Genomic DNA, 14,039 nt, shown 5'->3' on the forward strand with positions numbered 1-14,039 from the left:
AATGTTCCATTAGACATAGTAAGCACTTATTAAATGTTATTTTTCTTAAGATATATTTTAATTCTTCCATTGAAAGAGTCACATTTCAATTGTAGGCTAGTTAATACATCTTGCTCTACTCCCACAGAGAAGAATTTATTGGGGGAAAAAATCTGGTCAGACATCATTCCGCCTAATGGGGTGTTCCTCAATCATGACTCAGCCCTGTGGCTTTTATTAAAGGTACTAGGTCTGGAATATGCTGCCACAGATGCTTCCCTCCTCTTATAACTACACCGGTCCCCAGGATATGTGGTATGTCCTGATTGGAATCCCAGGACTGGAAGATTTTCACACCTGGATCTCCATCCCTATCTGTTCCATGTACGTTTTGGCTGTCATAGGCAACGTGTTCCTGATCTCCGTGATTGTGACTGAGCGCAGTCTCCATGAGCCCATGTATATCTTCCTTTCCATGCTGGCCTCGGCAGATGTGCTGCTCTCCACAGCCACAGCCCCAAAGATGCTGGCCATCTTCTGGTTCCAGTCCATGGATATATCCTTTGGTTGTTGTGTGTCCCAGATGTTCTTCATACATTTCATCTTTGCGGTAGAATCTGCTATTCTCCTGGCCATGGCATTTGACCGCTATGTGGCCATCTGTCACCCCCTGAGATACACCACAATCTTAACCTCTTCAGTCATTGGGAAGATTGGCATAGCAGCTATGGTCAGGAGCTTCATGATCTGCCTTCCATTCACCTTCCTGGTACACAGACTTAGGTATTGTGGGAGAAACATCATTCCCCATTCCTACTGTGAGCACATGGGCATTGCCAGATTGGCATGTGACAATATCAGGGTCAACATCATCTATGGGCTGACTGTGGCCCTGCTGTCTACAGGACTGGACATTGTGTTCATCATTATGTCTTACACCAGGATCCTTTGCACAGTGTTTCAGATACCTTCCTGGGCTGCCAGATTCAAGGCCCTCAACACATGTGCTTCCCACATCTGTGTCATCCTTATGTTCTATGCCCCAGCATTCTTTTCATTTTTTGCCCATCGTTTTGGGGGGGCAACCATCCCTCATCATGTCCACATCCTAGTAGCCAACCTCTATGTGGTGGTGCCCCCTATGCTAAACCCCATCATTTATGGGGTCAAGACCAAACAGATTCAAGACCGAGTAATTCTCCTTTACTCCCGCATCACCACATGTTGTTAAAATGAAGATTAACGCCTGATGCTGGATATTTCTCAATAAAACACACACACTCACCCCATACATACATACAATTTGAATGACTAATGGGAATAAAGAAAGTCTATAAATAATCCTCAACACACATAAAAAGGACAGTAAATGCCAAAGTTACCAATGCATTTCCCTAACGTACTTAAAGACTTTGAAAAAAAAAGAAAAGATATTCTGAATTCTCCTAGACATGCTATTATCTTGCATTGTAGCTTCTTCTTAAGCAAACATAAGAGAACTCCGAGTAAAGAGGAATATATTTTAGGGTTCAACCTAAATGGAACTTTCTTGGGTAGAGCTGGGGAGTGAAAATGATGATTTGCCTAGCTTTTGTAGAGACTGTTGAAATTTTGCTGAAATATGAAACACTCCTGCAATCAAGAAACACTTGGGCCAGTAACACAAAGCCACTAAACTAAACTTATCTGCAACTTTTTTCTTAAATTAAAATGTGAATTCTTTAATGAGTTATTTTATGATTCATTTATATAAAGTCTACTCAATGGAATAGACAGAGTATAGCTTTATTGTATGAACAGATAATATTGAATTAAAACAAGTAATAAATTAAATGAACCCATCCGAGACAATGAAGACACCTAAAAGCTTAACACTTTCTTCCCTATATTTCAGGGATTTGGGGCCCAAATCATGAACAAAACATCTTGGTATCAATAAAGACTTCACTGAAGTAGGAAATAAAAGATTAAAAATTCCATACTCAGGCCAAAATTAAAAGGAAGTAAAAGATTAAATAAGATGTTTACAGGTAATCTTACATAAAAAAGCTTTTATCACACCAAATGTAATTTTCTATAATTTGTCTCCAGACTGTCTTCATTTCTTCATTCAAGAAGATATTTTTATCTGAAAAAAGTAAGTATTTTTACAATCTCTCATTCCTCAAGGCCTATCATGATCCCACACAGAAGAATATATTGGGGGGAAAATCTGGTCAGACATGTGAAATCTGATCTTATTTACAATTGAAGAAAACAAAAAATGAAGTTGGAAACATTTTCTTGAACATTTACAAACTTCTCTGCATTAGTCTTTTTCTTTGTTTTTCTATTATGTATATATAGTATATGTTTGTGTATACACACATTTATGTATGTATAGTGTCAATGTGAGAAATGAAAGGCTGTTTCCTTGACCTTTGGAATCCTGAATAATTAAGCTGGATTGAAATATATGTTATATTCACTTGAATTTCAGCAAGGAAGTCTATTTTAGGAATTAAAAAAAATACTTTGTTATTAGAAATCCTTGTTTGCCAACCCCACACTAACTTTATAAAATTGCCCTGATATGTAACTATTGGTTTTTGAGTGGTAAAATGGAATTATTTTAGTACCTTCTTTATTGGATTCATAATTAAATGAAATATGACAGATGATGTACTTGGCATTTAATAAATATAGATTTTATTTTGATGATGATGGTAATTTCTATGAACAAAGACACTAAGGAATCCAATCCACCAAACTGAACCTAACCCTGCTAATAATAATTTGTAGAAAATGGTTGGAACAGGTCATTATCCTAGATATGGAAGTCACAGAAAAGGTTGATAAAAAGTTGCAGCCAATAGGATTCTGGTTCAAGTGTAGATTCTCCAAGGAATGATGGGGAGGTGGAGAGTAAATAGATGACAATATGCTCACAAAATATTTACTTAAATGAGTGGTTTAAGTGAGCTTTAAAGAAGGAGAATTTTTAATGCGTGATTTCAGCAGTAGGAAACTAAGAATATGCAAATTTCCCACCCAGAATTATGAAATACGATAAGATAAATAATGATTGAATTGACAGCCTTAATTTTTTTTTTATTTCAAAGATTTTATTTATTTATTTTGACAGAGAGATAGATCACAAGCAGGCAGGCAGAGGGGAGTGGGGGAAGCAGGCTCCCTGCCGAGCCGAGGGCCAATGCAGGGCTCAATCCCAGGACTCTGAAATCATGACCTGATCTGAAGGCAGAGGCTTAACCCACTGAGGCACCCAGGTGCCCCGACAGCCTTAATTTTAAGAAACTTTCAGGCTGAGGGCTCAGGGATGTGTAGATGCTGAAGGAGTTAGGAGACCTCTGTCTGTGCTTACCTGCTGGAGGCACGCTTCCTGAGCCATTGCCCTGGAAATTTTGAAGATGATGCTCCATATCCTACTGTCTCCTGACCACTAAATCATCAGCTGGGTAACAATGACTAAGAAAGATGGAATAGCACACAAGGTAGAGATGGAGAGCTCTGGAGGAGCTTAGAGAAAACTGACATACTCTTGCAGATGCAATTAAACAAACAGGACTCTAAAAGGTTGTTAAGGTGAGAACAGTCTTTCATAATAGGAAGAGGCTGGGTAATTTAATATCAGACTCTGAGACCTAGAGAATTAAAGAATATGTCATTTGGGTAGCTGAGCAATACCTTTCTCCAGACATAGATTTGGAGACTACAGAGTCAGAAGAATAAATCTTCCTTCCTATGGTTTTTGCTCTGCCCTAAGTAGTTTCAGCCATGGTGAAACTCTGTGACATAAAGAATACGGCATCAAAAAAATGTATCCCAAAGCATGAAGAGGCTAAATAGACTAGTATACCCAATGTAAAGACTATTACAGAATATCATATTATAATTGGGGTTTTAGCTAATACAAGTTAAAGAAGTATAAGAATTGGAGAAAGAAAAAAGACAAATTCTAGATTTTATCAATTGATTTTTATTTGTTTATTTATTTACTTATTTTCTTAGACTTTATAAAGCATAGGGAAGTTAATGGAATTCCATAAAAGCAGCATACAAATCCATAAATTTTTATACCATATTGTGTACTTGAAATTTGCTGAGAGGATAGGTCTTGGGTATTCTCATGGCAAAAGTGAAAAAATTAGGAAAATGGTACTGGTATGAAGTGATGGATATGTTAATTGGGTTGGTTTCGGTGAATATTTCATAATGTACACCTATATTGGGTCATCAGTTACACACATCCAATATAAGTGATTTTTGATTGTCAGTTATACCTCAATAAAGCTGGGGGAAAGTCAATACTGTTGTATAGCAGCTATAATGAATGGAAAAATTAAATAGAAAATGATGTTAATTAAAATGGTAAACAAGGGTTGCCTGGGTGGCTCAGTTGGTTAAGTGTCTGCCTCCAGGTCAGTACATGAACTCAGGGTCCTGGGATGGAGCCCTGTGTCAAGGGTCCCTGCTCAGTGGGGAGTCTGCTTCTCCCTCTCCCTTTGCCCCACACTTGCTCATGCTCTCTTTCTTGCCCACTCTCTCTCTCTCTCAAATAAATAAATGAAATCTTTAAAAACTAAAAAAAAAATTAAATAAAATGAACTGGTAAACAAGTGTGCCTAAAATAAGTGTAGGAAATGTTCATTGCATATTGTTCATTGTGATAATATTGACCCTAAAATAATCTGCAAATTCAACATAATCCCAATTAACTGTTAATCTATTTGATTGCTTATACACTGATTTTTTTTCTTTTTTTATTGTGGTGAAATATATGTGCCATAACATTTGTTATAATAATAATTTTAAGTATACAATTCAGTGAAATTAATAATATTTACAATTGTTATATAACTATCACCATCAATTCCAAAATTTTTCATCATCCAAAATAGAAACTCTATACCTCTTTTTCTTTTTGGGGGATTGGAGAGAAGAAATATATTTTTATTAAAACAGAGGAACCCTCAAATTTCTTTTTCTTCCCCCAATTTTTACTTAAATGCTAGTTAACATACACTGCAAATTGGTTTCAGAAGTGGAATTCAGTGATTCATCACTTACATATAATACCCATGCTCATCACTACAAGTGCCCTCCTCAATACCCATCACCCATCCAGCGCATCCCACACATACCTCCTTCCATCAATCCTTAGTTTGTTCTCTATCATTGAGTCTCTTATAGTTTGTCTCCCCTTCTCTTCTTCCTCTTCCTCCTCCTCCTCCTCCTTCTTCTTCCTCCTCTTCTTCTTCTTCTTCTTTCCCTACCTACACATTCATCTGTTTTGTTTCCTAAATTCCACATATGGGTGAAAATATGTGCTATTTGTCTTTCTTTGATTGACAGATCAGATTGCTATGGGAAACTACACCTCTTAACCAATAATTCTTCCTCCCCCTGGTAACCTCTGATCTACTTTATATTTTTATAAATTTCCTTACTTGTATAAGTGGAATAATATAATATTTATGTTTTGTGTCTGGCTTATTTTATGGTTTTAATATTTATATATGTATCATTTCTCTATTTTTATACATGCTGGGTTGTACTGCTTATTTAAAAGAAGAAACACAGACATTAGTAAGAAAATTTTTAAAAATTACTTGACCAGATAGATATGAACTTACATATTATAAAAACAATAATTGTAACACCATGAATATGACATAATAGACATTTAGAACCAAAGGCAGAATACAGAGTCTAGATATAGATCCATATTTATATACAAATTTAAACTAAAACATATATTCCTTCAAAATGGTTGAGGAAACACCAGATTATCTATCAATACATGTATTGAAAAAAATGGTTTCTACATTTGTGAATAATTAGATGAAACCCTTAGTTACCCATGTCCCCAAAACAAATTCTAGATGGAGTAAAGTTCTCTCCTCTCTCCTCACTTTCTCTCAATTCTTTTAAAGTCTCCATCACTATTATTGTCTCTATGTCTATCACTGTCTAGATCACTTCTCATCTCCATCTGCAGTTCTATCTTTATCTATATCTCCATAAGTGTATCTATTTTTGAATTTGTGTATGGAATAGCTGTTTAAGAATAAAAGGTATTTGTCATAAAGAAAAAATTTTTACTACATAAAAATTATGTATGCCACGTATATTATATAGGACAAAAATAAAATCGAAAGATAGTGGAAAGAAGAAACATATTAAAAATGTAAGACTAATGAATCACAGACTTGTACCCCTGAAACAAATAATACATTATATGTAATTTTAAAAAAAGAATGAAAAAAAAAGTAAACAAATTTTCTATATTTAAATAATAATTAATGATAAAATTTTTGTTCTTTCTTTTTCTTCTTTTGTATCTTTATACCTTTAACATATATCTCTGGCCAAGCCTGTCAGCAGGATTTGTGTTCTCTCTTTCTCTGGAATTCTGATGAAGTTTCCAAGGATAATTATTCTTGGTTAATTGCTCCCTGAAGTATTCCGTCTCACCCTGCCTCCCATGATGATCAGTTAAGATCATATAAAGGAAAGTACTAACAATGTTTATGGCCTGGTTAGAAGGAAACAGCAAGGAAGGGGAGGCATGGATTGATGTGTCTGCTGCCAGTTCACCTGGTAAGAAAGTATCTGATATATAGGATCAGTTGAGTTATGTTTAATGCTCTCCTGGTAACTGCCTTGCACCAGGTTGGAAAAGCTGCTTATTAACATCTCAGCTCTGCATTCGGAAGCATCACATTGGTATCTTGAAATTTGCTCATAGTGTCAGTATTTAAACTCAAGAAATTGGCAACTGGTACAGATCAGGCCATTTTACTCAGAGAGTTGGTTTTTAAACATTTATTAGCATTCCACTGGTTATACCTAGCCAAGAGCACCAACCCACTATGAGAAGAAGACTTCACCTTCATGCACCATCTCTATCCCAAGCTTCATCCTGAATTCCACATCTGGTTCCTCACCTTTACACCCAAGGCTTTGCTACAGGTTAGTAGAGTTTAGTGTTAATGAACTTATTCCCAAATAATGAACTCTAGCCCTAACCTTCATCCTTGCCATCATATTCAGCTTGTGAGATCCTGACGGCTGTGGACCCCAGATTCCAGCAGGAGACACTTACCCTCCTACAAAATACAGAGCAGCTTTCCCCATCATCCATGGGTAGTAGATGGAGAAAGAGTGAACTGGTAAGTTAAAAAAAAAAAAAAGGTATTAGAAAATACTAAAAACTGGGGCTTCTGGGTGGCTCAGTGGGTTGAAGCCTCTGCCTTTGGCTCAGGTCATGATCCCAGGGTCTTAGGATCGAGCCCCACATCGGGCTCTCTGCTTGGCAGGGAGCCTGCTTCCCCCTCTCTCTCTATGCCTGCTTCTCTGCCTACTTGTGATCTCTGTCAAATAAATAAATGAAATCTTAAAAAAAAAAAAGAAAATACTAAAAACTGGGAGAAACTAGCCCTGTTTTCTAATACTTAACAGTTCCTTTTATTTCCTGTGTTGAGTATTTACTGTTCCAAATATAATGACAAACAATTTACATGCATTATCCTATGTAACTATTATTGTGTTTATATCAAATATCTGGATCTCAGGTATCCCAAGATCACAATTCTATTAAGTTTTAGAATCATGAATTCTCTTTATTACTGTGTTATATTCCTTTTGCTACTTACATTCACTCCTCTACAAACTGCAGAAAATTACCAGATCTTTCTTCAATCTTCAATTTCCATGGAAAGCTGTCATTTCCATGCTTATTATCACTGGCTTTCACTGCCATAAATGGCCCAGTGGAGATTTCTGTTCATGCCTTTTGTGTTTGGCATGTAGCCCATGGAGATATACTCTTCTACATGTCTAAACAGATTTCTCTTCCACACAGGATGTTTCAGAAATAAGTTTCCTATCTCTTTGGTAAGAAAATGTTTTAAATAAGACTATCAAGAGATTGAAATTTGATGTATAATAACTGACCAGAGATTTATATTCTCCAGACCCTATGTGCTTCCCTGTGTCTTCGAAAGAAGTCTCACCATGACATTTTCAATGGGTCCCTTGCATTCACACCTGCGACATTCACTCTTGTTGGCATTCCAGGACTAGAGGCAGAACACATCTGGGTATCCATTCCTTTCTGCCTGATATACATCATCATCTTCCTAGGAAATGGCATCATTCTTCATATTATCCGGATTGATCCTGCTTTGCACCAACCCATGTACTTCTTTTTGGCCATGCTAGCGTTTGTTGAACTTGGGGTCTCTGCTTCCACCATGCCCACTGTGTTAGGAATTTTCCTCTGTGGAATTAATGATATCAGTTTTGGTGGTTGTCTGCTCCAGATGTTTTCAATGCACTCTTTTACCATCATGGAGTCAGGTGTCCTTCTGGCTATGTCTGTAGACCGTTTTGTGGCCATCTACAGCCCACTACACTACACAACCATCCTGACAATCCCCCGCATCATTGGGATGGGTGCCACCATTGCCTTTCGAAGTGTGGTGCTCATGTTCCCACTGCTCTTCCTCCTGAAGGGCCTGCCTTTCTGTGGCCACAATAACCTCACACACTCTTACTGTCTCCATTCAGATCTCATCAAATTACCCTGTGGAGACACCCGCCCCAATAGCATCCTGGGTCTGTTTGTCATTACCTCCACATTTGGGCTGGACTCATCGCTCATTGTGGTTTCTTACGTGTTGATTCTTCACACGGTACTAGGAATAGCTTCTGGGACTGGGAGGTGGAGGGCACTCAACACATGTGTGTCACACATCTGTGCTGTTCTTGTGTACTATGTGCCCATGATCAGCCTCTCCTTGCTGCATCGCTTTGGGCGACATTTACCTCCACTCCTCCAGACTGTCATGGCCAATGCCTACCTCTTCTTCCCACCTGTGGTCAACCCCATCGTCTATAGTATAAAAACTAAGGAAATTCGCAATAGCATTGTTTGTACACTGACTAGAAAGAGGCATGGGGTCTAATCTAGACAGGTAATATCTTAAGAATGTAGAAATTTGGATCAGACCTTATTGCCTGGATATTACTCCAGCAAATGGGGAAAATTCCATAATTTATTATTGCTTAGGAGAAAGCTGTGGGCTTTAGCAGATGGAGAAATGAAAAATAGTCTCACCCTTTCTCTCTTAAAATACAGAATGTCATTACTTTGATGTAAGCTTATAGAAGGAGTCACAGTCCCCAGGCTTTACCCTGGTGAAGACCTTGCTCAACTATTCAATCCTTAAATACGTGATTCATTTGTTTTTCCCCTTGGAAATAGGTAAAATGGGTCCTAGGAAGGTATGTATTTCCAAGTACATACAATTTAGTGATACATATTTGTCATACATTTTGTGAGGACACAGAAGAGTATGTATAGTGTGGGAGTATATAGAGTATGGGAGATAGAAAAACAACAATTATAGAAGCTGGATGATGGGTAGATGGAGTTTCATTATAATGCTGGTTTTGTAATAAGTAAAAGCTTTTGTAATAAAAAAATTTTAAAAAGTACTGTAGTGCCAGATTATGGAGTTCCACGTTTATTTGACAGAAGCTGTATATGGTGTACCGTACTAAGTGATTTACATAGATGAAGATCATTTAATTCATAGAACAGGTATATGAAGCTATTTTCAGTATTTTCTACATCATGCAGATATGGAAATGAAAATAGAGAAGTCAAATGTAATTCTCCAAATCACAGTTAGCCTGTGGCAGAATCTGGATTCTAAACTAGACAACACAAAAAACTAAATTTTCAACCAATAGTATTATGAGTGGTTCCATATCTTAAAATTCAAATATAATTAATTATAATTAACTAATTATAGTCTGTAATGATGACCCTAAATGTTTCTTCAAAGGAATATTTATACAATGGGGCTCCACTTAAACCAGTCTGGCTTCCAAGGAATTCTCTTCTTCTTTATTCCCCGCAACCGCCAGAAACATCACCCATGATACTATGGGTCAAACTTTCATTCTTACACTGATGATAAAGAATTGTTGAAAACAGCAACTCAATTTTATTTGTAATGCTTTATTACATGTCATTCCTTGTGACTTTAGTCCTTGCTGGTGACAGACTTAATTCACTCTGAGGATCACACCAAGAATCTGCCTCATCTCATTGTTGTACAAATCATTTTAGGCTAATTTATGCTACAGTAAAAAATAGCACCCAAATCTCAAGGGACTAAACATAAAATTTTTCTCTCTCAGCTACATTTACAATGTAGATAGAGGGTGGAGGGTGAATTTATGCACCATGTAAGTATCAGTAAGAGAATTTGATGGAGCCTCTTAACATTCCAATATGAAACTCTTAGAATAGATGTTACATGTAAACAAAAAGAAGAAGGTGAGTAAGCACCAGAATGTTAATGCTTTCATCTGTAAGTGACACATCAATTGTGCTCATATTCACTTATGCAGAGGATGTTGAAAAGCCACAAAATTACAGATGTAAAGAGGAGAAGAGAAGGAAACCAAGAAATACTGATAAACAGCATGAGTGTGTGATTGTAAACATACCACCAAGGTCTGACAGGAAAAAGGAAATAATTATGTCAGAAATTTACTGAACTTGTTTGCAGCATAAGATACTCTCAGTGGCACAGAGGAAACATGATGCCAAAATTATGTTATTACCCTAATCTGAAAAGCCAGGACAAAAACAAAAACAAAAACAAAAAAAACACCTAAAATACTAACAGGCCCAGAAACATCACAATAATGAAACAGACTAGATATAAAACAATAGAGACTAGTGAGGACTGAAGAAGAATGAAGAGATATTCCCCTTATGAAGAAGGCGGATACCATTCAGTTCCAGACAACTTTTATCTTTTAGGAATAAAAGTCCAAAGTTAACTCATTTTTTAAAAATTTAATTTTTTTTTTAAATTTTATGCTGCTATGAACAATATTGTTATGATGATTTGGGTGGAAATCCTGCACAAGCTAGTATTTTTATGGCTCTTAGGTAAGTACCAGGAGTGGGAATGCTGGGTCTTAGGCTATATGTAAGGATAACTTTTAAAACAAATTCCAAACCACTTTCTAAGTAGCTCCACAATTTTACATTATCATCAACAGTATGTGAGAATTCTAGATGCTCCACAGTATCACCAGTATTCAGCAAAATCAGTCTTTAATTTCATCTGTTGTAGTTGGTGTGTAGATATATCTCACTGTGATTTTTTAAAAAGATTTTATTACTTATTTCAGAGAGAGAGCGCACAAGCAGTGAGAAGGGGCAGAGGAAGAAGTAGACACCCTGTTGAGCAGGGAGCCCTATGGATGTGGGGCTCAATCCCAGGACCCCAAGATCATGACCTGAACAAAAAGCAGACCCTTAACTGACTGAGCCACCCAGGTGCCCCACCTCATTGTGATTTTCGTTAGCATTCTCTAATGACTGACCATGCTGAGACCATTTTCATGAGCTTATGGCCCATTCGTTATCTTTCTGTGTGGGTATGTGCAGTAACTTCAAATCTTTTGGACATAGCTTAACATTCCTAAATATATTTAAATAGACTAAATATTTCTGGCTTCATAAATAAAGTTTAAGTTAGTTTGTCTCTACATGTTTCATTTTGAGATGATAAGCCTGTCTTAGCAATATGCTCTCAGCTGTGCCACCAATATCATGGGATAATGAGAAAATAGCTTTAAAGAGTTACTAAAGAAAGAGTTTAGAGAAAAAAAATTGTCTTTTTTATTGAAAATGTTTTTAGCTGTCTTAGGTACAAATAATTGATTAGATATGTGTTTTACAAGTATTTTCTTTAGTCCGTGGCTTGTTTTAATCTTCTTAATAGTATCTTTGAAAGAACAATATATTTTTAAATGGTAATGAAGTCCAATTTATCAGTTATTTCTCTTATTTTATGCTTTTTTATCCTTTCTAAGAAATGTTTGCCTAATTATGAGGTCACAAAAATGTTCGGGTTTCTTCTAGCAATTTTATAATTTTAGATATTTTGTTTAGGTTTATAATCCACTTCAAGTTAATTGTTGTATAGAAAATGGTTGATATTTTTGGATATGAATATCAAGTTGTTTCAGCATTATTTGTAGAGAAGACTAGACTTTCTTTATTGGACAACCTTGATATTGTTTTTGAGAATCAATTGACCCCATACATAAACATTAATTTCTTGACTCAATTCCATATGACTTATCAGTGATTTTGACAATATGAATCACTTAATGGCTAGATTACTCAAAAAAAAAAAGATGGACAGGAAATAAATGTAATTGATTTTACTCTGCTAAACAACCAGATTGCAAGATCAATATATGCTTCGCAATGAGCACATAACAATATTTTTGAGAAAAAAATTTTGAATGATGATCTTTTAAAGATGATTCATTAGCCTACCCTCTGAAAAAACCCACAAAATTCAGAAAAAAGTGAAAATTAATAGATATTGATCTATTTGTGAAGCTATTTCCTGATATTACAATAAAGTGGGGAAAAGTTGTTTTCCTTTCTACAGACAAAAGAAAAGGTCAAGATAGTCTTTCAAAGTATGTTTAACATGAACTGAAATTCGGATATGACATGCCAACTCAGGAACAGAATCAGGATATATGCTGAAAATATAATATATATGTTATAAGAGTCGGCATAATAAAATTGATACCCCAGTTATTTTGAGAGATTCAATTACCAGCAATATTGTATAGTTTGAGAGTGAAAAGGACCCAAGATGGGATATTGGGGGAGCAGCACCAAAATTTAAATAAAATCAGTAGAAGAGAAGAAGAGGAGAGAAACAAAATGATAAGCTAGTCTAAATAGTTCTTCAGTGACTGAAGAATGAGCTAATGAAATGTCCACAATAGCCAAACTATGGAAAGAACCTAGATGTCCATCAACAGATGAATGGATAAAGAAGATGTGGTATATAAATACAGTGGAATACTATGCAGCCATTAAAAAACTGACACCTTGTCATTTGCAACAATGTGGATGGAACTAGAGGGTATTATGCTAAGTGAAATAAGTCAATCAGAGAAAAACAATTATTACATGATCTCACTGATCTGAGGAATTTGAGAAACAAGACAGAAGATCATAAGGGAAGGGAAGGAAAAATGAAACAAGATGAAACTAGAGAGGGAGATAAACCATAAGATTCTTAATTTCAGGAAACAAACTGAGGGTTGCTGGGGGGAGGATGGTGGGAGGGATGGGATGGCTGGGGGCTGGACGTTGGGGAAGTTATGTGCTATGGTGAGTGTTGTGAATTGTGTAAGATTGATGAATCACAGACCTGTACCCCTGAAACAAATAATATATTATATGTTAATTAAAAAAAAATCATTCCCCTCCCCCCAAAAAACAATGAGCTAATGATTAGCTAACATGTGCCAGTCTGACCTCTGAATCAATTCTATTCAACATGAATCAGTACCATTGCATCTGTCTCCTTCATAGATGAAATTCTAGAAAGAGCATCTAAGGTCCTCTTTATTTCTTTATCTCTTCTCCCCAAAATCCATTTTGAATGCTTCCTCCATCCTACTGAAAGGATTCCTCCTAAATTTACCAGCATCTCTGTTACCTCAAGTACCTCTTAAGTTAACAGCATACAAGAAAGTCTAGAAACCAGGTGAATCATGTCAAGGAGAAAGGTACCATGTGCATAAGTATTTCTTAGAATTAATCATTTGTTCTAATGATAAAAGATATGTGAATTCTTTTTCCTATATTTCTAAAAATTTGAAAGCATATTTATCTTCTTTTTACTTGCCTCAAGAGCAGATGACATGATTCCTCCACATTTTTGAGGAATTAAACACCTGCATTCTGAGGGAAGAGGGGAGGTAAAGAAGGAGGAAGGTATAAAGGGAGGGATAGAGAAAAATTTCATCTAATGGACAACAACCAGCCCAGACCTTAGTACAGAAGGATTTAGAAATGTCCATTATAGCTAGACATTCCGAGAATATTACTGAATTTATGAACATAGCTTCAATAAAATAAAAATCTGATAAATGAGACTGCAGGAGAATGAGAGTTAAAGTGTGGTAAAGAGCCATTGTGGATACTT

General features: G+C 36.1%; 2 protein-coding genes across 2 annotated transcripts; both read left to right on the forward strand.

Moving 5' to 3' along the window:
- Positions 1-238: 238 nt before the first annotated feature.
- Positions 239-1,210, forward strand: LOC308350014 (olfactory receptor 52Z1P-like; the record flags this gene model as incomplete). Its single annotated transcript, XM_080815016.1, has 1 exon — positions 239-1,210. One exon carries the CDS (start codon positions 239-241, stop codon positions 1,208-1,210), a length of 972 nt encoding a protein of 323 aa, XP_080671142.1.
- Positions 1,211-6,506: 5,296 nt separating this feature from the next.
- On the forward strand, positions 6,507-8,951 carry LOC308350862 (olfactory receptor 51G2-like; the record flags this gene model as incomplete). The annotated part of the gene is made up of 3 exons (XM_080816329.1): positions 6,507-6,582; positions 7,036-7,154; positions 7,959-8,951. The coding sequence occupies 3 exons, from the start codon at positions 6,507-6,509 to the stop codon at positions 8,949-8,951; spliced, it is 1,188 nt and encodes a 395-aa protein (XP_080672455.1).
- Between the last annotated feature and the right edge of the window lie 5,088 nt (positions 8,952-14,039).

The sequence above is a fragment of the Martes martes genome, assembly GCF_963455335.1.
Source record: "Martes martes genome assembly, chromosome: 10".
NCBI classification, from domain to species: domain Eukaryota; kingdom Metazoa; phylum Chordata; class Mammalia; order Carnivora; family Mustelidae; genus Martes; species Martes martes.